This window comes from Sardina pilchardus, chromosome 12 (assembly GCF_963854185.1).
Source record: "Sardina pilchardus chromosome 12, fSarPil1.1, whole genome shotgun sequence".
Taxonomy (NCBI): Eukaryota; Metazoa; Chordata; class Actinopteri; order Clupeiformes; family Clupeidae; genus Sardina; species Sardina pilchardus.
The window spans coordinates 9,201,530-9,229,029 of record NC_085005.1 but is presented as its reverse complement, the minus strand read 5'-3'; the positions used below and the strand labels follow the sequence as shown (position 1 = coordinate 9,229,029).

Sequence of the window (27,500 nt, the reverse complement as noted above, 5' to 3'; positions counted from 1 at the left end):
CTGCCTCTCCCTACAGCCTCCTCCAGCTTCTCCCCCCAAGGGCTCCTCGCCAGCCTGCCCCGCTCCGCCTGGGCCCAGAGAGCACAGGAGGCAAAAGGAGGAGGACGAGGAGGAGGTGGAGGAGGAGGAGGAGGAGGACAAACAGCGCCATCACCCCAAGGGAGCACTGAGACGGAGTGGGGGCGGAACCGCTGCATTCTGGGGTCTCCGGGTGATTAGGGCAAGGGGAGGGGGGCCGAGCGCTTTTCCGGAGCATTCTAGCCACTAATTGGCCTCGGTGGTGTAACTGGTGTCGACTGAAATCAATCTCTCGATGCTGTCTCTCTCTGTGCGCTCTTTGTGTGTGTGTGTGTGTATGTGTGTGTGTGTGTGTGTGTGTGTGTGTGTATCCCGCATTACTGGAGTGGTGATTACAGCAGTTTTTAACTCCACTAATGATGTTTTGCAATCCTAACAATGTCATTTTTTTTCCAGAGAGCATAATGAGCAAAGTCCTTCAGACCAGGAGCAGAGCCAAAACACTGCCGCGCAACAACACAACGGCTAAACAGAGGGCATGCTAACAGCGCCTTACACTGCAAAGTTCACAGGGCTTGGTGCTTTCCCCTCTCTCTCTCTCTCTCTCTTTCTCTGTGTGCGTGTGTGTGTGTGTGTGTGTATATATACTGTATATGTATGTGTGTGTGTGTGTGTGTGTGTGTGTGTGTGTGTGTGTGTGTGTTTTATGGTGGCCTGTTCAATTTAGCAGAATGAGTAAGCAGTAAAGGTCACCGTATGACCAAACAACCTGTCAAAACAGCACCGGTTTCAGAGTCAGTGCAGCTGTGTAAGACTAGCTAAAGTTAGCAAGATGGAGGGAGTGGCAGACATGACAAAAGAAAAATGGAGGGGGGCTGACAAAGACAGACAGAGAGAGAGAATGAGAAAGAGAGAAAGTGTGAGAGAGAGAGAATGAGAAAGAGAGAGAAAGAAAGAGAGAAAAAGAAAAAGAGAAAGAGAGAGAGCCAGAGAGAGAATGAGAGAGTTTAAGGAGTCTCATAAATCAGCAGCAGTCATGTGCAGAGCAGACTGACTGAGAGACAGAGACCAACGGAGACGGACAAAGAGAGAAGAGAGGGAAGAGAGAAAAGAGAGAGAGAGAAAACGAGTGCATGTGGCTCACCAGCTCAGAGGTGTCGGCGGAGAAGTGGCTGTCGCAGTCGGCTCCTTCGAAGTAGACGGTCCAGGTGCCGGGAGAGCGGGGATGAGGGGTCAGACGACAGAAGCCTGGACGGGAGCGCGAACGGACAGAGATAAAGAAAGAGAGAGAGAGGGAGAGAGAGAATTTTACAACTCTTGAAACCAAACACCTGGACACACTGCCAAGACCTGCCCTAAATCAGGCGCTCTCCACCTCGGTCTCTCTACGACTACACACACACACACACACACACACACACACACACACACACACACACACACACACACACACACACACACACACACACACACACACACACACACACACACACACACACACACACACACACACACACACACACACACACACACACACACACACACACACACACACAAAATCCCAGATAAGAGCGAACTGCAAACAGTCACATCCGTGAGGCAACTACGGAAAACACATTCCAGTAGCTCGACGTCAGGCAGAGTAAACACACATACAAACACACACAGAGCCATCTTTGATTCACTATCCACATGAACACTGTACACAGCCTACCACACATATCTCACACAGATAACGCCAACGGACGTGTGTTTTTCTGGTCAGTCGAAACTGTAAAGTTCTAGGAACCAAGGTGGCACACTAAAGAAAAAAAGTCCATCTGGAAAATGGCAGTCTCCTGAGAGAACTCCCACGGAGCATTCTAAGAATACCGACGAGAAAGCCTCCCTGACATTCTCACACTCCACCAGAGTCCCAGCCCTCCGGTTTTTACGAGCCCGGCACGTCATCGGAGACTCCTGGAAAAGCCGCGCGGACAGTGTGCAGCCGTGCCCGGGGAATGTTCTGGAAGCCGTCAGGTGGCGTAGGGGCTCGGAATGCTGGCCGCGCTGTCCAGGCCGTCTCCATCCTCCCCCTTTCCTCAGCAGTGTTCTGGGCCACAGTCCCTCGTCCTTCTTACTCGCGCTCTTTTCCTGCCTACTCACGGGGAAGCTACACCAGGTGCGTAACTGAAGAGTTCCGCTCGCAACTCGTAAAAAAAACATTTTAGAAGACGAGTCTATTTCTTTCGAACGTACGTGGCGTTATAGTAGTGACTTCCATTGATTATAGTGGAAGCTGATTGTTGCAGCAGACGCAACACAAATGGAGCACTTCAGTTACACGCCTCGTGTAGCTTCCCTGCCAGAGACTCCAATGGCGGAGGTAGCCGTCCGACTGAATCACACACAGGCCTAGCAGCTCTACCTTATGCCTCGCAAGCACCTGTAGCACTGTAAAAGAAAAAAGGTCGTTCCGCCACGCTCCTGGTTAACAATCCGGTGCTTCACGGGAGATGACCGATCGTGCGGAGAAAGGAGAGGAGGTCAGCGGCGCACACAGATGTTGAAGTTTGTGAGTCCACCTGTAGCACTGCTTTCAGGTGTGCTGGAGCAGCAGGGGCTTCGCCACCTGACAATCGATTGGCCCGCTGTTTGGAGTCGAACCAAACTAAGTAGCCTTGAGAGTGTCGCTTTGGATCAAATCGCTAAAATATCAGTCACCTTCACCTTTCTTTTCCCCTATCTTTTCTCTCTTTCTACCAAATCAATCTTCTATTTGTGTCCAGCTCACCTCTCTGGCTTAGTAGCACCACCACAGGTCTCAAACACCTGAAGCACACCTGTAGCCCCCCCTGAAGCAAATCTGACCTCTCCCCCCCCCCCCTTTCTTCCCCTGAGGGGCTCACCTCTCTGGCAGAGGGGCTCCAGGAACTCCTGGAAGCCGTTGGGGATGTTGCGCACCACGTCGCACGAGTAGCCGTCCTCGGGCAGCAGGAAGGGCAGCTGCAGGTCGGGGTCCTCCTCCAGCTGCACCTCGCGCCCGTCGCTCCGCGCCAACTCGTCTGCTGTGTTCTCTGCCACCGCCACCACATGGTCAATCAGCTCCTGCACGCACACACACACACACACACACACACACACACACACACAGAGGAAAGAGAGAGTGAGGGGGCGTTAAAAGCACACAAAGGAATGTAGACAAAAAACATTATTCATAACACACACACACGCAAGCACACACTCTTGCTTGAAACGAGTGGAGAGAGGAAGGGATAAATAAGGTCTGAGTGACATGTGGACTCGCCCAAACTTGAGAGAGAGAGAAAAAGACAGAGAGAGAGAGAGAGAGAGAGAGAGAGAGAGAGAGAGAAAGAAAGAGAGTGTGAGCGAGAGTGAAGAGTGAGACAGAGGAATGCTGACAAAAAGCATGTGACTACAATTCACACGCACCACACTAATAACACATTCTACAGCACTCACACATTCCACTCTCCCCACTGTGAGAAAAACTCCATGAAACAGTTACGACTCCATAAACAGCTATCGAGCTATAACTGACCAGCCGACAACAGACAATGACAGACGCAGGACAGACAGACGAGTGGACCGGTCGGCCCGTTGGCTGGACAGGGGAGTACTGACCGGGGGGATGTAAGGCTCGTCGGGGGCACAGTGGTAGTTGCTGAGGAGGGCGTTGAGCTGTAGTGAGTTGAGCTTGAAGCATGTGTTGTTGATGTTCTGCACGTCCTGCATGGAGTACTTATCCATGGTCAGCAGGGTGGTGGCCTGGAAGGGACACACAAGTCAGAGCAGTCAATTGACCGCCTTCTGCAGCGCATGCAATTACTGCCAATCTACAAACGTAAACACCACCTGCTTTTACCTGGCTAAGGTACCACCTGATTAAGTTACCACCTGGAAACCCGTTAGTTAGCACACTAACAGACATAAGCCCAGAACAAGGCTGTGTTCCGATTCACACACTTGTGCACTTCCAATACCTAATTTGAGTGCACAAGTGCACACTCATATTAGCTATTGTACAGAAATATGCTATTTGGAACACTATAACACCAGTGCTATGGAGGATGGATGATATTTTCATGTCCTTTCACACAAAGATGCTGCTGTGCTACAGAACAAAAGTGCATCATGCGCTCCTCTGCTTTGATTCACCTGTACTAGGGAACAGCAGCTCATTCAGTACGTGTCCTATAAGACACTCCTGCACCTACAGTACAGTATACAGTACCGTCATTTCCCAACTATACATTTGATTTTGAAAAAAATGTCTGCAGCTATGGTGTTTATACACGGGGACAGTTGATATGGTATTACAATGGTTTTGTTTCTTTTAACTGGCATGAAACACTGACCAATGACTTATACACAATGCGGCTAATACACAGGAAATTATACTGTAACTCATGTCTCCTATGAGACACTCATGTACTATGAGACCGTAACTCATGTCTCCTACAATGCAGTCCTGTACTAGGAGACAGTAACTCATGTGCCTCCTATGAGCTACTCCTGTACTATGAGACAGTAACTCATGTGCCTCCTATGAGCCACTCCTGTACTATGAGACAGTAACTCATGTGCCTCCTATGAGCCACTCCTGTACTATGAGACAGTAACTCATGTGCCTCCTATGAGCCACTCCTGTACTATGAGACAGTAACTCATGTGCCTCCTATGAGCTACTCCTGTACTATGAGACAGTAACTCATGTGCCTCCTATGAGCCACTCCTGTACTATGAGACAGTAACTCATGTGCCTCCTATGAGCCACTCCTGTACTATGAGACAGTAACTCATGTGTCTCCTATGGGACACTCCTGTACTATGAGACAGTAACAGTGTCCTATGATGCGCTCGTGTACCTGTACTATGAGACAGTAACATAGTGTCCTATGGTACGCTGGTGTACCTGCACTATGAGACAGTAACATAGTGTCCTATGATGCACTCGTGTACTGTACTATGAGACAGTAACATAGTGTCCTATGGTGCGCTGGTGTACTATGAGACAGTAACATAGTGTCCTATGATGCACAGGTGTACTGTACCTGCACGATGCGGCTGAGGTGGCAGTCGGCGGCCAGCTCCAGGCCCTGCTTCTCGGCCCAGGCCTCGATGTGGCTGAGCTGCTGGCGCAGGATGGCGCCCCAGTAGTGCGAGCACAGGCCCGAGTCGGCCTCCGTCACCAGCTTGTTGAAGAGCCACATGTTGATGAAGTGGAACAGCTGGGAGAACAGCTGGATGGTCAGCGCCGCGTTCACTCGGCAGCGGCGCAGGAGGGACATGGCGCCCGTCAGCGTGTGGAGGACGTCCTCTGCGGGAGTGGACACACACACACACACACACACACACACACACACACACACACACACACACACACACACACACACACACACTTAATGAATCAATATTCTCTTAAAAGGGTGGGTGCTCAACCATCTAGACGAGTGAGCAGCCACCTTACTAACAACACTGGCTGTATAGTGTGCAGATAACATAGCACTGAATCCCTGAGGCATTTCCCTTTTCTATGTTTATTTGTGTGTGTGAGTGTGTGTGTGTGTGTGTGTGTGTGTGTGTGTGTGTGTGTGTGTGTCTACTGACCTATTTTAGGTCTCTGGGGGTTCTGCTCCTCTGGGTCATCCAGGAAAGCAGGCATGTAGTTGTTGAGATCAGCTTGCAAGCAGTGGACCAAGTACCTGAAAATGCGCACACACACACACACGTTTAGAGTTGTGCATACAGTATTTGTGAAAATGAACAGCGTGGTTCACAAGACCTACATATGTATACAAACACAGAAACACAAACACCGTCCCATACAGCCACAGACATGCACAGGAAAGAATGTCCATCAATAAAAAGGAGCCTGAGCAGACCTCTAGCCACACACACACACACACACACACACACACAAAGGCACAAAACACCCAAGCCCTCATCTCAGACGACAGTCCAGCCCCTTCATCCAGCCTGGAGCCTCTGAAACCACAGCACACACTAACACACACACACACACTCTCTCACACTCATAAATACATCCCCAACACACACACACCCTTAATACACACAGAATACCACCAGGCCAATGAAAAGTCCAGCCCAGGACATTCCACACACGCACAGTTTCCTTCTAGAAGGACAATGGCTAAAGACCAGCAGTGAACAGCTAACCCTGTGTGTGTGTGTGTGTGTGTGTGTGTGTGTGTGTGTGTGTTAAAACTCGCAAACAATTACCTTACGCAACTATCTCTTCATTGTTCGCAAACAAACATCCACAATGACATCAATCTGCTTAAGCTTTCAGGAGGACATTAAGCTGTGTGTGTTTCTCATCTTCACACAGGCACGCATGCACAAACTCTCACACACACACACACACACACACACACACACACACACGAGAGAGAGTTAAAGTTCTTCTTTCACTCCCTGAATTCCCCTTAATCATTTCCCAATTATCCTGTTAGTATCAATGCAATCACTTCCCCCTGCTCACCATCATATGGTTTAAATTACCTGCACTTCCTTTCAAAACACACAACATACATACATACCCATGTACACTCACACACACACACTCAGGTCTGCCACAGCCCTTATCTGGGCTCCAACTGAACTGTGATTCCTCTCCCTCTTTGGCCCCTCAAGCAGCATGCTGCCCATTTAATCCCAGACGTGGGTGAAGACATGACATCTGATGCCATGCATTCAACCCAAGAGTATTACCATCTCTCTCTCTCTCTCACACACACACACACAAAGGCACGCACACACACTAGCACACATACTCACACACACAGACACACACAAACACACAGGCACAAACACACACGTATACTCACACACACAAACACACAGGCACACATACACACACAAACACACACACACTCACTTGAACGCCATCTGCACGAGGTGGGCCAGCACGTCTTGTGCGTCCAGGGTGACGCGGCTCAGGTCCTTGTCCTGCTTGACGAAGTTGAGCAGCTCGGAGGCGTTGGCCATCCAGAAGGCCAGAGCGCCCGCTATATTCTTCTGCTTCTGTAGACACAGACACGGGGGTGGGGGGGGGGACACGGCGTTAGAGCCTCGCAAAACAACACAGGTGGACAGAGAGAGAAACACGCCCAGCCCAAAGAGAGAGAGAGAAAGGCGTTAGAGGGGATGGGGCGTCGGGTGGTGCGAGGTGAAGTAGTCAAAGAGAAGAGAGGAGGGGGGGTTTCTCACAGCCATGAGAAGCAGCAGCACTGCCCATACAGACTCATGCCAACCCCCCTCCCGCCCCTCCCCAAATCCCAGCCGTCCCGTCCCGGTCTTGTCCCTGCCCAACCCAACCCAAACCCCGCTAGCCTGTCCCCCACAACCAGACACCGACCCCTGGGGCTCGCAGGCCGTCCCCTGCTCCTGGGGCTCTGCGCGGGGCAGGCTACTGACCCACCATGGGCCGCCTGCACCGGCCTCTCTCTCCCGGCCCGCATCAGGTGGCAGGAAGAGGCTCTTTAGTTGACCGGCAAGGCCTGGAACTTCTACATGTCTCGTCTCATCTACGGCCAGGCGTACAACAACCTCCTTGTTTTTGCAGCTGGCTGGCTCGCCAAGCAGCCATTACTCAATTAAGCCAATCACCAATCATATCCGAATTCATTCATAAACATCATCACAAGGAACAGCAAACCTCCTCGTGCACCTGTCCAAGGTTTTTTGGTTGTGTTTTTGAGGCCTTGCTGATAAAGTACTTTGTGTTCTGACGGAACCGTGATGGAACCCGGATGGGGAACGGTGAGGCCCGCCGGTTCTCAGGGGAAAGCACTGAGGTGGAGTGGGAGAGCAGTGTCTGGTTGCTGCAGAGGTAACAGACCTTGAGCGCGGTGAGACTCATACACACGGTCCAGGCGGTAGGACCCAGGGGGAAACTGACCCGACCCTGCCCACCTGGCCCGCGTGTACCTCACACTTGCGTCCCCGTGACGACAAAACAACTCGATAAAAGAAAACAGAAACACACAGGAATAAAAAAAAAAAGGAAAAACAAAACAAATCCCCCTTTTTGTCCAGTCAACGAAATGCATCCGTAAGAACGACAACATTAACAACGACAGACAAGAAGAGAGGTGGAAAAGAAACAAAACAAAACAAAATAAAACCACTTTTTGAAAATGAAAGCAATACACACAATTCAACATGAGCAGCAAAAAACTGTTAACAAAAAAAAGAGGTTGAAGGAGCTCGAGTGGCCGGTCGTCCACACAGAGACAGCGGTCAGCGGTAAGCATAGGTCACATGAAGAGATGCCGCAATTAAAGGATGCTGCCATGGTCGGAGCACTGCCATTATAACACAGGGATTGTTTGTTATTATTATTGGCTAGTTGCTTGTTTGTTTGTTTGTTTGTTTGTTTAGTACTGCATGGTCCAAAAGTTGAGCTGAGGATGAGGGGTTATATGCACGGCTGAGTTGGAGGAGGAGGAGGAGGAGGAAGAGGAGGAGGTGGTTGTGGTGGTTTGCTGTGCGAGTTGTTGAAGGGAGAAATAAATTCAAATTAAAAACATGAGTCCAGCTGTTGGAAGAGGAATTAATTGTTGGCGGCTGGGTTTTTTTTTTCTTTTTTTTTTCGGTTTCTGTTATGGAGGAAAGGAGGGAGGAGAGAGGGAGAGAGAGAAAGAGATAAGAAGCACGGAGAGACTGAGCAAAGCCGTCTTGAGACGAGAGAGAGAGAGGGAGAGAGGGGAGGGGTTTAGGATGGGACAGCACGTTGAGCCTACCTGATCACCGTCAGCAACCTCCTGCAGGGGAAAGAGAGGGGGGGAGTGGAGGAAAGACACACACACACACACGCGCAATCAACATCAACACAGGACAGAGAAAGAGACTGTCAACAAACCAGTCACAGCCATCATTCACTCACTCACATTCACACACACACACTTTCAGGGACAAGTGGGATGGAGACTGTCACATTCAAACAAATGCACTCACACACACACACACACACATGCACGTACATACACACACACACACACACACACACACACACACACACACACACAGACACACGTACACACACACACACACACACACTGTGTAAGATATGGCCGAGCACACAGAGCCATGGACAAACCCTTTCTCCTACAGGATGATTCATCCCCCATCCCTTACATCCTGTTTTGTTAATCAGTAACATGATGCTCACTGACATTAACCCGTATCTACAGTAGACTTGTCAGCGTCTGGAAAATGCCAGTAAGCCGTCTTCTAGATCTAGATAGACTAGAGGCAATCCTGTTCTTGATGATGGTCATCCTCTAGATACAGAGTCGATCCTGTTCTTCATGCTAGTGTGCTTGTTAGTCATTTCTTTTACGTGCATGTTAGCACTGGCTTTTCTATCTGCACAGCATGACAGAAGACAATGAATTCAAAGCTCCTTGAGAAAGTCTGTTCTGTATCTCTGCCTTAATGTCAAGGGGGGGAAGCAAACGTGCAAGCATACACACACACACACACACGTCACTGTTTCAGGCAAGTGGGATTATGGTGCAGTGGAGAGGGCTTAAGACTTTGGGAGTTCTAAAATCATACTGTAAATAAATAAATAAATAATAATAAAAAATCCATCTTTAATGGGATTTAATGAGAATAATCCAGATTGGAGCGAGACAGACTGACTCTGCGGCATCGCTAATGCTGAACCAGCACCAGCTCCTGTGCGCTCCAGACGCTCAACAAGGATGAATGAATGTGCCCTGGACATACAGACGGGAGTGTGTGGGAATGTTTACATTATGAACGTACCTGTGTGTATATATATACACAGTATATACATGTGTGTGTGTGTGTGTGTGTGTGTGTGTGTGTGTGTGTTACAAAAATACACTACGAGTGCATGTGCTTCCGATGTTCCTGTTTTGCAGCCAGATGCTAATCTGCAGAGTGTAAGCACAGCAGCGCACTGTAAGCTGAGCCTATGGGACTCTGGTGCCTGCGTCTGTCCCAGACTGCTTAACGAGGCCAGGGCCCAAATATCACTGGATTGGAGGGGAGTGGAGCAGAGTGGAGTGGAGGGCCTTCCTGCTCTTGCATTCACCCACGGTGTCCTGTGGACTCCCGCTGTTTTCCTGGCCTAGGTGAGCCTGTCCTTCATTCACACACACACACACACACACACACACACACACACACACACACACACACACACACACACACACACACACACACACACACACACACACACACACACACACACACACACACACACACACACACACACACACACACACACACACACACACACACACACACACACACACACACACACACACACACACACACACACAGCGCTGGGCTGCCACTCAGAGAGGGGTCGGTTCAGGGCTACGCTGATAAGAGCCCAGCACAAGCGCGGCCAGAGAGGCCTGATGTGTGTGCGCTCGCCAGGGAGAGAGAAAGAGAGAGAGAGTGAAAGAAGATACGGGACGAAGATACCAAGCTGTCTGCTTAAAACTGTCTGTGGCGCATGTGCAGCTGCCTTAGGAGCAGCCTTTACACACACAGATACACACACACACACACGAGACAGACAGTTACAGCCTTTACACACACAGGTACAGCCTTTTACACACACACACACACACACACACACACACACACACACACACACACACACACACACACACGAGACAGACAGGTACAGCCTTTACACAGACATGCACAAACACACACAGGAGACAGACACGTACAGCCTTTACAAACAAGCAAACATATACACACACACACACACACACACACACACACACACACACACACACACACACACACACACACACACAGACACAGACACAGACACAGACACAGACACAGACACAGACACAGACACAGACACAGCCTTTACACAACGACAGACAGAACAAATGAAATCCACACGGAGACACTTTCCGTTAGAGACAGACGAAGGTGAAGGCCAACAAAATCAAAACAGTCACATTCAGAGGGGAAGGGTGAGCGAAGAGGTGAGACACAGACAGGTGCATTCAACAGAGACGAGCCACTCAGGAACTCACTACAGGAAGTGGGGACACTACTGCATGTCTGGGAGCCGCGTGATTGACAGGCTGATGAAGATGGATGGACCTATCACAGATCAGATGAAACTACAGCACTGCGCTGCACTAGTCTACCAGCAGCACCGGCTAACCAGGTAGAGGGGGAGTGGGAGGAGGGGTTGGGGGTCACAGGTCAAGTGGGTGGTTGAATTTTGTCCTTTGATGATGGGGTTCATTGTGATGCCTCAGCTTGGGACATGAACCTCTGAACTCAAATTGTGTGGCTTGTGTCCTTAAGACATTAACCTGCAGTGAAACTCCTTCATCTGATCATTCAGACAAGAACAGAACTGAGCTGGAACTTCAGTGGACTGAGAACAATTCAAGACAACAGAGAGATATGACTTCAGAATGAAAGGAGACAGGTAGATAGACAGGTAGATAGATAGATAGATAGATAGATAGAGAGAGATAGATAGAGAGAGAAAGAGAGAGAAATGGTCTTCCAATGACCATAAAAAGTAAATCAAATAAAAAAAAGTAAATAATAAAAGAAGAACGGGGGCAGTGGCGGCGGAAGAGGGGACACTCACCTGGATGACTCCTTCCATCATGCTCACCATCTTGTTGACGATGGCGATGACCTTGTGCGTGCGCTCGGACGGGCTGATGTCGGGCCGGTAGTGGCTGGACATGACGTAGCGGCAGGTCATGTACAGCACGTAGGTGGGCGACAGCTTGAAGTGCACCGTGGAGCTGTTGGTGTAGTTGATGATGGCCGACAGGAAGGCGTCCTCCGCTGTTTTAGGAGAGAGAGAGAGAGAAGAGATAAGAGGAAAGGGAGGAAAAGAAGGAGGGAGAGAAGAGAGAGAGAGAAGAGAAGGGGGGAAAGGAAACGGGTGCGTGGAGAGGGGGATGAAAAGGGGAAGAGGAGATAATGGGAGGAAACGGCAGAAGAGACGGAGAGAAAAGAAGGGGAGGAGAGAGGGAGGAAATGCGTGTGGAGAAGTGAAGTGGGGTGAAAAGGGCAGCGAAAAGGAGAGAGAGAGAGAGAAAGAGAGAGAGAGAGAGAGACGCACTAACAACGTTAGGAAACTGGCTTCCGTAGTGCGGTTCACACAGGAGTCGGGACCGGCCTCTGACTGATAACCCTGTTCCTCCTTTCTTTTCTCTTTCTCAACCTGCCACTTTGTCTCCACCACTCCTCTGTTCTCCCTCTCTATCCCCCCCTCTCAGTAGGGGTCTGGTGCCTGAGCCTGGTGAACCCCTCTGAATCAAAGCCCACGGCTCCCTATTTCCAACTGATCTTACGCCACCGCAAATACACACAGCCGGACGATCCAAACCACACACACGCGTACACACACACCCACACAAACGGGAAAGACCCGTTGGAAAATGAAAACCTCAAAGACCCAAAGAAAACAAACGACGCCCTCAATGTTTGTTGAGATTTCTTACGCAACTCCAAAGGACTCAAAGGCCACCTACGTTTTCTGTGTGTGCTACGCTTTATGTTTGACGTTGGTCTTCACCATCGCTCGTGGTCCTCAATTAAGAGCGCAGCTCTTCGCTTAACGCCGGTCACTCAACACAGCGACCCCCCCCCTTGGATTCCCTGCCACCTACGGCCGCTCTGTGTCCAATACAGGTCTTGGGGAGAGGGGGGGGCATTAACCACTGATATGGACCCAACACTGACCCATTCCCCCCAGGCCCTACAATGCGAGGAGCTGTGCCAATACTTTCCAGGTATTGATCTCTCGTCCGAGCCCTGGATGCATTATAAAAATAGCCCAGTTCTCTGCGCGCGGTAATAACTCCCTGGACGCAGGCTGGGCAAGCGTGGCTGAGCCGTCTAGACGGGTGAACGCCAGTTTATTTCCATTCCCGCTTTGGGATGCATTCCATTTCATTAGGCTAACATCCTGTCTAGCCACAATAGAGCGGGAGGGGGAACAACAACACCACCACAGACAGGTGTCAATAAAACGGGAGTCACTGACGTGATGCCACTGGCTGCTTTGGTGGGCACTGACTGGACTCGACGGCTATAAATAGACGGGTCACTCTGGGTCAGATTTGCGTGACTGTGGACTTTCTGCTTTGTGCATTCTGCTTCTTGTGAAGTGCAACGGTTTTGTCAGAGTTCACGGTGTGCTCATGGAAACTGACAAAACTGCCCCGAGGTGTGTTGTTGCCCCCCCTGGGTGTCTCTGGAACAGAGGGGAAGGTCAGCTGAGTTTTATCTGGCCACACAAAATACCGCACACAGGCCTGCACAGCATCACAAGGACACTACACAACTGGCCTACCAACCTCAGTGCGCCTGTCATCTACATGTTATCATTTTGGCAAAATATTGTGAGAACAGTCTGTTTTCACTAAGTAAAAATGATCAAGTAAAACACAGACATCAGTGAAGCTGGCGGCTATCGAAGCTGCTGATAGGGATGTCCAGCATATGTCCAGGAAAGAACGATAAGTCCGCTCGCCAGAATATGCTCCCTCGCGTTTTGTTTTTAATGGTATATCACCACAGCATATGTCCAGCCACATCTTATCCAAAGCAGATGCCACGTCAAGTCGTTTCAGCGTTAATCATCCAAACAAATGAGAGAGAGAGAGAGAGAGAGAGAGAGAGAGAGAGAGAGAGAGAGAGAGAGAGAGAGAGAGAGAGAGAGAGAGAGGGGAATGAATAACAAAAGACAGAAATTCAAGGACAGAAAGGCAAGCGATACGGAGAGAGAGAGAGAGAGAGAGAGAGATAGGAGGGGAGGCACGAAAAGCAGGAGGAGTGGAGATAATCAGAGAGACAGGGCGGAAGAGGAGAGGCGAAGTGACGTGAAGTGAAGGACACGTGGCGGAATACTCACAGTTCTCCCGGAACTCGATGCTGGCCGGCAGCGTGAGCTCGGGGCCCAGGCCGTCCAGGGACCTGCGGGGGGGAGAGAGGAGGAGGAGGTGAGCGCGGCGGTGATGGGAGAACCAGGACAGCAGGCCGGAGCTGACCACACCACTGTCCACTGAAGCCCAGCGCTCCATAGGCACACAACCGCTACGCCCATACAACATGGTCCAACTTCTCAGCTCTGGTGTGTGTGTGTGTGTGTGTGTGTGTGTGTTACGGAGAGCAAGGAATGAGCTTGTGAGTAAGAGGATAGAAGAAGTGTCAACAAAAGAAGGAAAAGGGGTGTGTGTGTGTGCACAGAATATGTGTGTGTGTGTGTGTGTTTAATTGTGCCCAAGCTACTGTGTGTGTGCATTATTGATGCGGATGCTGTGCTGTGGTGGACTGTGAGGGGCTAAGCTGGGCTCGCCTCAGGATCCAGTTTCTCTGTGTGTTGAGCGGAGCTATAGCCGCAGGTCAGATATCACACACACACACACACACACACACACACACACACACACACACACACACACACACACACACACACACACACACACACACACACACACACACACACACACACACACACACACACACACACACACACACACACACACACACACACACACACACACACACACACACACACACACACACACACACACACACACACACACACCCCTGAGGCTCACGGGCAGTCACATGACCTTCCCGAGCATGACGCAATGACAACGTCACTCAGACAGAGGGCCAGTGGAGGCATATTGACCCCAGCACCATCACCGCGGGGGGCCACCATATCATGGTCCACTCCCTGACCCTCGTTTGCACTGAATCAATGATGCAGCTGAGACTGATCTGAGGTCATCACTACGGTCACCTCACTCATCAGTGTGGCTTGATGAAAGGTGCAAGCTGTGTGCAACCTGTGTGTGCAAATGTGCAACTGTGTGTGGATGTGTGTGTATTGGAGGCAGAGAGAGCATGAATGTGTATATGCAGGTGAGAGTGTGAGCGTGTTTGTGTGTGTGTGTGTGTGTGTGGATCAGGATGTGTGCGTGTTTGTAGATCAGAGTGTGTGTGTGTGTGTGTGTGTGTGTGTGTGTGTGTGTGTGTTGACCCGTGCCCGTGCCCAGAGGTATCTGACCTGCCGTCATGCTTGCTGAAGTCTTGCTGCTCCCCGCGGATCATTGGCTTCACCATGCCCCTCTCACTGCCATTCCCCGCACGCTCCATATCCAACTTCCCTGAGCTCTGCGCGCACACACACACACAGTTACAAAACACACTTCCATTACAAACAGCATTTCCATATGTTTATAAAGTATGAATTGATGAAGTAAGACTTGTTGGTTATTAACTATTCACACAATGCATGCATACTGTAGATGCAAGAATGCACACAAATTGCTAACATTCTTGAAGTTTTATTTGGCCAATTGAAAGTATAAGTTTAACTACCCGTAAAAGGAATAAATGGTATAAAAACGTTTCAGTGTTTGTTAGGGTTGCTGCACCTCACAACTGCTGGGAAGAGCATCTTCTCTAACCAGAACACATGGATGTCATCCTAGCACTAGCAGTCATGTGACTCCTTTTGTGTGTTAAAAGCTAGAGCTACTTCCTGTTGCATTGATTACAACTGATGATGGTGTTTGGATGAACACCGAAAAGTTTTTCACCTTCACCTCTACGTTTTTGCTTTCTTATTTCTTTAACGGCAGATTTTCCTGCTTATTATCTCTGATTTCACAGTTAAATTGGTAAATAAGTCAATTAGACCAGTCTTCTAAAACTATTTTCATGCTACGTGAACAGAGCACTTCAGGTTACGCACTCCGTGTAGCGTCCTTGTAAGACAACAAGAGGGAGAGACAAAGACTGTGCTCCAATTTGCATACTTCTGTACTTACACTACCTAATATGAGTGCACAAACTTGTAAGTACAAATGTATGAGACTTGGAACAGTCTCAATCTCTCACTCTCTCCCTTTACCCTCTGGCTGTGTTCCAATTTGCATTCTTCTGTACTTACAATAAGTAATATGACTGAGTGCACACTCATAATTAAGTATTCTAAGTACAGAGGCACGCAAATTGGAACACAGCCAGAGGGTACACAGAGAAAGTGTGGAACTGGAAGACAACAAGAGAGGAGAGGAGAGAGACAGGGGAGATGGTTACCTTGCTGGTGGGGAGTCCGGAGCCGTGGATGTCCCCGTGGGGGTCAAAGGCCGTCTCCGGGACACTGCTGCAGCAGGGAGAACCAACAGAGAGCAGAAGACACCGTTACAATCCTCCTCTGAGATGCTGCTGGTAAAGGCATTGATGCGCACACCCATATATATATACACACACATATAGACACACACACACACACATAAACACAAATCCTGACGCACGGCGCACATCACACACACACAGCTGCAGCCAGCCCAAAATAACATACTCACAAAACAACCTCCCACACATTTTTACTACACACACACACACTTGTAAATAAAACACAGATGGAATCTAAGCCCTACTACCACCCCCTCACAAAAACATGAACACATTCAGAAGAATAAACAAGTTCACTCTCAGCTCCATCTCGCTCTCATACATATACTGTACACACACACACACTCGTAAAGGAGACGGTGTGGGCTACGTAGAGATGAGTGTGTGTGTGTGGTGTGTGTGTGTGTGTGTGTGTGTGTGTGTAGCGAGTGGATGATGCAGTGCTGTGCAGTGCCACAGCCCTTATCAGCCCCACTGAAGGAGCCAAGACCAGAGCCTCTAAAAATACACCCCGGCCCAGGAGCAGCACTTTAATTAAATCTCACACACACACACACTCACTCACTCACTCTCTCTCACAGGCCACACACACACACACACACGCAGGCCACACACATACACAAGCCAAGAAGAGAGCAAGGCAAGGGACTGGCTGGGTTTAAGGACCACTTTTTGGCATCGTAAAAGATCTCTGTGACACACACTCTCTCTCTCACACACACACACTCACACAGACAGACAGACAGACACACACCTTCCACTTAAGTCCCAGTTCCAACACACACGTACAGTATCCCTTCCCGTAACACCGACCCATATACTCACCAGCGTCAACAGGGTTCAGAGCCTCGCTCTTGTGACGCCTGCACTGCCCACTAATGCAATCACACGTATGGTACACACAGTTCTCAGAAAGCCCTCTCTGTGCGCCGGCAACTCGGCGTGACGCCAGCTCGACGGAGTCTTCCTGACGTTAGCCGAGGAGACGCTACAGTATGCTGGGAGTGCGAGCTCCGAGCGCCGGCGGGCTAAAAAGCCGGGATACGGCAGGAAAGCACAGATTTCGTTGGAGCAATCACCAGTCCTCTCTGCACACGTCGCAAATCTCTCACTGTGCCAAGAGGGTATGGAACAGCCTCTCCCTATAACCATCAAACCACAAATCTCTCCTCTCCTCTCCCCTCCCCCCCCCCTCCCTCCCTCCCTCCCCCCCTCCCTCTCTCTCTCTCTCTCTCTCTCTCTCTTTCCAACATCTGTAATCTTCTCTGGGACCGCTGTAGGTACAGGGGACGGGATTACGGCTCTCCCTCCGCGGACTGTCCGGTAAATGAGTGACCGGTGAGATTCCCGGGGAGTTTCACCTCAAAGCAATCAGCGCACAAACAAACATCAGGAGAGTTTGGGGAGCGGGCTTGCGCCAGCGCGGCTTAACATTCCAGTGGCTCGGTCTCGGTGACACACACATGCTTACGACTCGCGGCTGAAACTCTACACGGATCCCGCTAGCTCCCACTGGTATTCCGACATCAAAATGCACACACACACACACACACACACACACATACACATACACATGTGTGTACGCGGCAGGGTTTTTTAAGCGCAGGGAGTGTGACTCAGAGTCTGTCTACAGCTTAGTCTGTACACGCCAACAACAAAACACAGCTCTACGACAAAGACGACCCAAAAAAAAGCTTTCTGCGTTCCACAGTCAGTCAGTCAGAAAAGTCCCCTCCGAGGATCGCCCAGACCCATCAATCTCTCTCTCCCCCTCATGTGATCGGAGCATTACCTGGCTGATGATTCCGCGGTCCTCCACAGGTGCATCCTACAGCGAGCGATCCCCTGTCTGTCTCTCTGTGTGTGTGTGTGTGTGTGTGTGTGTGTGTGTGTGTGTGTGTGTGTGTGTGTGTGTGTGTGTGTGTGTGTGTGTGTGTGTGTCTGTTCTCCCTGCTCCCTGTGTGAGTGTGTGTGTGCAGACAGCCGAGGACCTCTGGACGCGTCCCTCACGCCTTCACACTCGCTCAGCACTGCTGCTCATCTGCTGCTGGAGCCACCGCGGATGTGAAGCAGCCCACCAATCTCTCTGTGTGTGTGTGTGTGTGTGTGTGTGTGTGTGTGTGTGTGTGTGTGTGTGTGGGAGAGCGCGTGTAGGAGAGCGAGACCGAGGGACAGAGAGACCGAGAGAGAGAGAGAGAGACCTCAGTCTGCCTTCCAGCGGAGTTTCTGCCAGTTCACTGCACACGCACACACACAGACACGGACACACACACACGCCACACCCCACACAAGCATAGCCAAACCCTGTCACACACTCTCATCAGATTAAAGAGCCCTGTAGCCTCAGACTGAAGCCTGCCATATCCTCCCTCTCTCTCTCTCTCACTCTCTCGCTCTATTTCACTCCTTTTTCCTGCCTTCTTTCTCCCTCTCCTCTCATCCCTATTCAATCGCTTTTTTGCCCCACCACCAGCACCACCACGACTGCTCTCTTCCTGTTTCGACAGAACCCTCAGTCATTCATTAACTCACTTCATCTCCGTCTGTCTCTGAGGGGAAATGCCACAGTTCTGGGTAATTTAATTCTCCCACTGGCGGGGACAGGCAGTCCTGAGGGCAGCCCTGGCTCGGTACCCCGGGGTCCTCGCCGACTCTCGGTGGCCCCCGCGGCCGGTTCCGTTGCCCGGGCCGACGGGGGAGTTTGGGGAATTAGTGTGATCACCGCGGAAACCCAAACAATCAGTCAGGAGCCACGCGACAGATGGGCCAGTGAATTACATGCTTTAATGCAAGAATCAAAACACACACACACACACAAACAAATAGACACTCGCACACACACACACACACAAATAAACCTATGGCAACATGACTAATGCTATTATCCACTAAATGAGGACAATTGTTATTGCATTTACTCATAAACTTAATCAAAGGAAGCAAGTACATTTCCAGGACACAAATTCAAATCCCTGAGATGGGGGGGGGGGGGTAGTCATCCACAAGCTCTCAGCGCTAATGTCAGCCCATGACAGAGGGCTTTCCATCCCACCGTTCCACAGTGTCGCGGTGGCCACTGAAAACAGGAAGCACCTGGTCCACAGTCCTCTGCGGCGGTCACCACTCATTAACCCCTGGACCAGCAAAGCTTCGGCCCCAGCAGGAGGGGACTTGGCTGAGCTACATGTCTGGAGACAACCTGCTGACATGTTGGAGGTGGTGGGGAGGTGCTCCTCCCATTGGGAATTACTACTTGAATTTTTTACTACTTGAACGGCTGGAGACATGACTCCCATGACTGTTGTTGTAAAGGAGAACTCCTGCCGGTTACAACATGGGGGCCCTGATGTTCCAGGTCATGGAGTAATGTTGGTAGGAGGGGAAAAAAACGGTGCAACCTAACTGGAGTTGTCCTGCTACTGGCTAGCACACTTAAAGAGGAACAATGCAGGATTGGCGATTTCATCTCTGGTTTCGGTTTCGTTTTCGCTCGTTATATGCTTGCATATTTCTCTGCAGAGCTTCCCCGACAGCTTTAGCGTGTATATTTATACATATATAGGCTATATATAAATATATAAATTGCAAGCGTGGTTCTTCTTGTTCCTTACGAGTCTCTTGACTTCCAGATGTAAACTGCAGACGATCGTTCATCAGAAAGTTGCAAGGTTGTAATAGCGGATAGGGACACTAGGGGCGGGAGGAAATGTGACTGTTTTCGATAAAACTGGTCAGTCAAGCAAAACAACGATTTCTAAGCGATTTTATGACTATGAAAAAGTTGCATGGGGTCTCTTTAACTGACTCAAAATGTCTTTACAAGCGTTGTGCAACAAGAACAGGATCCTTACCAAACACCACTATGCGTCTTTAACTCTGAAATTGTGAAGAAACAGTAAAAATCCAGTGTTCTGAGTTCAGAGTTCTCATTTAATAGCCGTTGTCTAGTCATTCATGCCCACAGATGTAGGTTGCATCATAAGACACTCCTAGCGTCATGAGGGTAGCTGTGCACAGCTAGTGGCTTGATTACGGACCCATTCAGTAGTCAGTGGCTTGACTTGATTACGGACCCATTCAGTAGTCAGTGGCTTGTTGCAGAGCCAGTTTTGAAACATAGGAAGGAAGTCTTCCTGGATATGGATTTTTCCCGAGTGCATTGAATGCTATCTGAATCCCATCATCCATCACAAGTACATACTATCTGCCCAAGCTAAGACTACCCCCCGCCCCTCCCCCGCCCCGCCCCCAGTACTGATCAGATCACAGCCCTATAGGGTCAACCTCAGGTTACCCAATCCAATCAATAGACAACAGTACACACATGAAGCAGACTCTTCCTGAGTACAGTTCAATCAGGGGGTCAAAACAAACAGCTGAGCAGCAAAAGGATTGATCTTCACTTCCAATACCCACAATGTGGAGACACACACACACACACACACACACACACACACACACACACACACACACACACACACACACACACACACACACACACACACACACACACACACACACACACACACACACACACACACACACACACACACACACACACACACACACACACACACACACACACACACACACACACACACACACACTAATGCTTAAGAAATGTATTTGAAACTAGAGTGGTCACATCAGGGACCATACCCAGTTTCAGATAATATAATAAACGACTACTGGAGGTGCATGTGAGATCGCATTTTAAATGCCAGGTGTGTATGATTCCTTGACTCCTTGATTCCTGATTCCAAATTCCTTGTACACAAGTATACATGGCCAATAAGCCTGATTTGGTTTGATTTGATGCAACTGCTTAAAAGGTGTAAAATCCTCAAGATTGTGCATGCGACCATAGTCGTCTACTCGTCTTATTGCTCCATTATAGGGGTGGATTGTGTCTTAATATACATGTGAATATGTGAATATACCTGGACACGTCTACTGTACCTAACTGAACTCACTACTGTATCAGAGAACAATGCACGCCGATCTGGTCTGCCTCTGCTTGTGTGTGTGTGTGTGTGTGTGTGTGTGTGTGTGTGTGTGTGTGTGTGTGTGTGTGTGTGTGTGTGTGTGTGTGTGTGTGTGTGTGCGCGCGCGCATGGTCAGCGCACGTACCCGGACTTGTGGCGCCCCTTCATCATGGGCCCCGGCTCACGCTTTGTGTGTGTGCATGTGTGTGTGTGTGCATGTGTGTGTGTGTGTGCGTGTGCGGTCGGCGCAACGTACCCGGACCTGTGGCGCCCCTTCATCATGGGCCCCCGCTCACGCTTTGTGTGTGTGCATGTGTGTGTGTGGGTGTGTGTGCGGTCGGCGCGACGTACCCGGACTTGTGGCGGCCCTGCATCATGGGCCCCGGCTCGCGCTTTGTGTGTGTGCATGTGTGTGTGTGGGTGTGTGTGCGGTCGGCGCGACGTACCCGGACTTGTGGCGGCCCTGCATCATGGGCCCCGGCTCGCGCTTGCCAGCGAGCTGCTCCTGGGCCGGGTCCACGAACTTGAAGACGTGCGCGTGGCCGAACTGCAACGTGGCGCCCGAGCGCAGGAGCGTGGTGTCCACCACCCGCTGCCCGTCCACCAGCGTCTCCGCCTCCGGGGTCGCCGGGGTCACCGTCACCAGGCCGTCGGCGTGCAGCAGGTTGCAGTGGTGGGGGAGGACGCCCGGACCAAAGAGCTGGACACAACACGGGGGGACAAGACCACGTGAGACAGAGGACCAATGGACAAGGTGGGGTTTCCACACTGCAAAAAATGAAATCTAACCAAGTGTAATTATCAAAAATCTATTTGGTATTGTTTTGAGTATGAAAATACTTACCTAGCGCTCTCTCAAAAGATAATTTCACTTAATTTAAGAAGATTTTAAGGAGTCTCATCAAGACACATTTACTTACTGCACGGACAGATAATTTTGCTTGTTTTCAGGAAGAATTGACTTAAAATAAGACAAACTTTTCTTGAATTAAGTCAAATGATTTCAAAAGAAAGCACTAGGTAAGTGTCTTAGTACTGAAAATAATACCAACTAGTTTATTTATCTTGATATAAGATTAAAACACTTGGTTAGATTTTATTAGACAAGCAGTTTTTTGCCGTGCACACCTTCATCACATCTAAGTCAAAGACTTTCCAAATCCCCCTCAGACCCAATAGTAGATTGAAACACAGACCATAGGTATCTACTGTTACAACACAGACGGTTTATAATGACAGCTACCAGACCTTAAAGAAGCGTAAAGGCAACCGGGAGGGAGATAGACGAGCCATGTGAGACAGATGACCGATGACCAAGATGGGGTTCCCACTAGACTGGGTAAATCTTGCAGCTCAGGCCGGAACCCTGCACATTTATCTCGCCTGCTTCCGTTCCACTTTAACTAGAACCAATGGCGTACTGGCTTATCATCAACCAGGCGCACCTGGATCATTGGTCTGATTGGTTGAGGGACTACCCAAGCATACAGAGTCATTTGAACTATACCCATTGGTCACGCCTCTTGTGCAGAGGAAATACAGCACAGACTTCCCAGACTAATGTTCAATGTCTCAATTGATTGAGCTTGGTCTGGTGATAAACAGGCTAGGTTTCTACACCTTTGTCAAATCAACTTCAAACGGCTTTCCAAATCCCCTGAGACCCAATACAGCACAGGCTGAGACACAGCTCATGACAATAAAATGTCTCTAGTCTAGTAACTAAATAATAATAGCATCCAGGCCTTTAAGAAGCACACATGCCACAATTAAAAAGAGAGTAGACTTGACATCACATGGTATCTTTGGTCAGACCTTAATGGGGGGGGGGGGGGCATGGCTTTGATCAGATGGGACAGTGACAGATAGCAAGTGGGAGGGGTGGGATTGAAAAATGACCCAAGCCGGACTTTAACCCTATGGTACCGGCGCTGCAAGCAGTAGCACAACAGCGCCCCCTATTTCAAGCACTTTCAATGACCCATGGATCTTTTTTTTTAAAAAAAATGTTAAATATATTTTCTGGCCTTTTTGCCTTTAGTTTTATAGGACAATGGACTTGATTTGCTGTTCCCACAAATGTCCGAGGGCCCATGGGAACAAGCGGTAGGGAAAATGGGACAAAAATGGGACAACCCCAAAGAGCAACCACGCTACAATGCTATTATTACTGGGAACACCTCGGGCATACTGTAAGCACAAGTTTAAAAGCGTTGTGTTGAGTACAAGGGTCGACTCCCTCTGGGGGTTCAGAGGTCAGTTTAAGGAGACAGGAGGTGCCAGGTGTGCCTCACCTGTATGGAGCCGTCGTCAGTGCAGTCGGAGCCCACCTCAGTGACGCTGTGCTGGAGGCGGTACAACTTGGGCTTATCCCGCGAGTCGGAGCCGTCTGCGGAGAACACACCAGTTATCAAGGGTCAACACACAGGGGACGGACACACACACACACACACACACACACACACACACAGTCACGCACACAGTTGGAAGCGACATAAAACGTCACACTAGAAAAATGTAACATCACAAAGGACGCTTCATACAGTAGATAAAAACACAACACATTACTACACCGCACATTACTAGACCAAACATACCAAACACATACAATATCTACTGAGACACAAACAGCCACATACTGTATACACACTGCGATATATACAGTACATAAAGTATATATATTCATCTGTCAAAAGACACACACACACACCATCTGAAACCTACAGTAGGTGCACCAGCACACACGGTCACTCACACAGCCTCTGGTCATTACTATGGAGACACTAAACACAGAACGGTGTCCAGTTTGAGTTCCGTCCCTGTCCAATAAAGCCATAAATGGGCTCCCACTCCTAGCACACACTCAGAGGAGTGTCTGAACGCTCAACGCTAGCAATAGTCAAAAGCTGGATGAAGGATTAAGAGATTAATGTAATTAGAGTTTGATTAGAGGAGATGATTTTGGAGAGAGGCAGCAAAACAAATCTTAGCAGAAAGTGTCAAGCAGCACCTGGTTAAGTGGGGTGGAAGAGGGGGTTGGGGGTGGGATGTTCACTGAGAGACCGTCTTTGATCTTCGAGAACAGAGACTGTTCACTCTTTTATTTACTTTTACAAGAAATATAATTTTGGAGAAACTTTTCAGATTGCTGTGAAAATGTTGGTCCATGTTGGTGTGACATTTTTGGATCCCCCTTGCTCCCAGCCCCCTCTCCACCAATCACATCACGTCATAAGTGCTGTCTGGCCCTTTCAAAAGGTTCTGTGTGATCTTATTGGCTGGGATCTCTCGGACCCCTCCCTCCGGGCAGAGAGAGGGGGCTGAGATTGGTGGAGGATGAGGGGGAGGGGGCGTTACCTTCGTGGTGGCGGTAGGCGTAGTAGCCATAGTGGTTCCCGCGCCCTAGGTGAGGAGGACGCATGCAGAGGAGCAGCAGCAGGAGGAGACACACACGCGCACACACACACACACACACAGTCAGCCAACGCCCACACACCCACGCATACGCACACACACGCACGCAACATGCCAGAGAGCAGGAAAAAGAAGAGCATAGGGTAAGAATGCGGCAGGAGAGAAATTAAACAGACAAAACCCAAAACAAAAGCGAAAACAAAAACAAGGCGTCTGCAACCATCAGGCAAAATCTTCAGGCTCAGGCCCCCACACTCGCAGCAGTAACACACACACACACACACACACACACACACACACACACACACACACACACACACACACACACACACACACACACACACACACACACACACACACACACACACACACACACACACACACACACACACACACACACACACACACACACACACACACACACACACACACACACACACACACACACACACACGGCAGTAATTGAAGGTAGAGGTTTGTGCGTCTGGTTAAGGCATAGGAGGCAGCAGAGATCAGTGGCAGGATGAGGTTAGTACAGCAGTACAGTTATCAGTTATTCAGCTTGATGGGCACTGGGCAGTTATCAGTTATTCAGCTTGATGGGCACTGGGCAGTGAGGGGCTGGACACTCCACACTCTGGAACTGCGGAGGGTGGAACTACAGAGCTGTATATGGCCATATACAACTAAATATATGGTACAGAGGGGGAGAGGGGGAGCGAGAGAGATGGAGAGAGAGAGAGAGAGAGGACAGAGATGGAGACAAAGAGAGAGGAGAGAGATAGAAAGATAGATAGAGGAGAGAGAGGGAGAGAGCTAGAGAGAGAGAAAGAGAGATAGAAAAAGATAGATAGATAGATAGATAAAGGAGAGAGAGATAGCAATTGAGACAGAGAGAGAGAAAGTGAGAGAGAGAGAGCAGAAGAAAGTAAGATGTGTGAACTGTGTCAAGTGCGTAATCATCCAATATGCGTGCCCAATCAGTGGGAGTGTGACTAAAGTGTGTCTGAGCATGTGCGAGCATGTGTGTGCGTGTAAGAGGACACACAGGGCTTACTACACTGCAGGGTCATCCTCAGGTCATGGAGTGAGTGTGTGTGTGTGTGTGTGTGGGGGGGGGGGTGTAGCATTTATCAGGGTCAGGTGGTATCTACCTAAGCCATTACATGGATCTGCAGCTGTCTGTGACTGTCACATTTGGACATGATCATTATTACAGTCAGTGCGGTTACATGCTAACAAACAATCAGATTTCACTCCGATTCAATTCTTTACTCCAATTAAAAATGTCAACTAAACTAAGCTCTCCGACTGAACTCAAATTTGATCAAATAGGAGACGATAACCAGGAGTGTTTGATTTCAATTTGTCATGTAAACAGAATAACTGATTATAGTTAAGTTTATAACGTTCTATGGAACCTTACTGTACATTGTTGTGGAACAGAGCTTTTCATTGTTGCGAAACATAATCTTTTATTACACCATGTCCTAAGAGGATGTGATGCGAGCGAACATTAGCAATAAATGGTCTGTTTAACTACATTGCTTTCAGCTTGAGTGCCTCTCATTTGGATCCTGTTATAACATAGCATCATAATATTCAAAACTCCCCTGCTGAAAGGTTCTGTGATTTTGATTTTTCACTTGTTCACTTCGCATGTAAACTGGAGTATTCCAAATTCTGACAATACTCCGAATGGTGCTTTACTCCGAATGTTTTACACATGAAACAGCACTGAGTGTGTGAGGGTGTCTGGAGACAAACAGAGTCACTAGTGTGTTTCTTGGCTACGATAAATATCAAAACATAAAATGTGTGCATGATCATAAAATTTTAACAATCAACAACATTAGAACACTGGTGTTTGAGTAACAAGGTTGTTGACATACAGCACTCTATGAACAACCCTGTATGAGTATGCAAGTGTGAGTGTGTGTGTGTGTGTGTGTGTATGTGTGTGTGTACACATTACCTGGACTGAGCTCTACCAGGTAGGGCAGTTTCTCTGGGGGAACTGAGCCACGCCTGTCGGCTGGCTTGTGGCCCTTCTTTGGAACGTAATCTGGGGGTCTCTTCTTCAGCTGGAACACTAAGGCCTCTGCACAGGAGAACACCAAGACAAACAGATCACGCAAAGACAGAAAGAATGTGTGTGAGCGAGAACCAGATCACTAGAACAGAAGTGACTGCACTGCCACAAATGACCACCAGAGGGCTCTATACACTACACATCTCGTTCTAGTTGAGGCCCATAAGTGAATGCCACATTCCTTGGCACTAAATGTTTCTGTCTCTTCAACCAACACCACTATAGAGGTCAACGCCACTTACTGTTTGTTTATCTGCTCCAGCTCAAACAGTGCGACTGCACTAAAGCAGAATAGTGATGTAGGGGAAGTCTGGGTAAATCCATAGCACGCTCGGGGCAGGGCTGCTAATGAACCCATATGGAGCAGTGTGTGTGTGTGTGTGTGTGTGTGCTGTAACACAATAGCTCCACATCTGAGAGCAGGCAGAGGCAGCGGCCCGAGATGGTGCGGCCTCTTAAACACTCGCATTCAACCGGCCGCGCCACTCTGATAGTCTCCAGCTCGTGCCTTGAGGACTAGATCAGAGTCAGCCCTACACCTTTCATCCATCTCTCTCTCTCTCTCTGTCTCTCTCTCTGTCTCTCTCTCTGTCTCTCTCTCTGTCTCTCTCTCTGTCTCTCTCTCTGTCTCTCTCTCTGTCTCTCTCTCTGTCTCTCTCTCTCCGCCTCTCTCTCTCAGAGAGGAAACTCTACTTTCATTCTACTTTGTAGCTCACCCATACTGTTTGTTTGTTTGTTTGTTTGTTTAAAATAAAGCCATATCAGCACCT

At 49.3% G+C, this 27,500-nt stretch overlaps 1 protein-coding gene across 7 annotated transcripts in view; it reads right to left on the bottom strand.

Annotated features, from left to right (window-relative positions):
• Window positions 1–27,500, bottom strand: part of afdna (afadin, adherens junction formation factor a) — a 125,644-nt gene that overhangs the window by 41,277 nt on the left and 56,867 nt on the right. For 4 of the 7 annotated variants that reach the window (XM_062551558.1, XM_062551563.1, XM_062551564.1 and 1 more), the window contains exons 8-22: window positions 26,614–26,739; window positions 24,582–24,626; window positions 23,519–23,613; window positions 21,671–21,924; window positions 16,141–16,207; window positions 15,104–15,210; window positions 13,940–14,001; window positions 11,657–11,862; window positions 8,787–8,807; window positions 6,920–7,065; window positions 5,629–5,723; window positions 5,073–5,338; window positions 3,643–3,786; window positions 2,907–3,105; window positions 1,163–1,266 (exon numbers count right to left, since the gene is read on the bottom strand). In XM_062551558.1, coding sequence (XP_062407542.1) covers window positions 1,163–1,266; window positions 2,907–3,105; window positions 3,643–3,786; window positions 5,073–5,338; window positions 5,629–5,723; window positions 6,920–7,065; window positions 8,787–8,807; window positions 11,657–11,862; window positions 13,940–14,001; window positions 15,104–15,210; window positions 16,141–16,207; window positions 21,671–21,924; window positions 23,519–23,613; window positions 24,582–24,626; window positions 26,614–26,739 — 1,937 coding nt within the window. The remainder of the gene's footprint in view (window positions 1–1,162; window positions 1,267–2,906; window positions 3,106–3,642; window positions 3,787–5,072; window positions 5,339–5,628; window positions 5,724–6,919; window positions 7,066–8,786; window positions 8,808–11,656; window positions 11,863–13,939; window positions 14,002–15,103; window positions 15,211–16,140; window positions 16,208–21,670; window positions 21,925–23,518; window positions 23,614–24,581; window positions 24,627–26,613; window positions 26,740–27,500) is intronic. The other 3 variants (XM_062551560.1, XM_062551561.1, XM_062551562.1) reach the window with 2 other exon arrangements.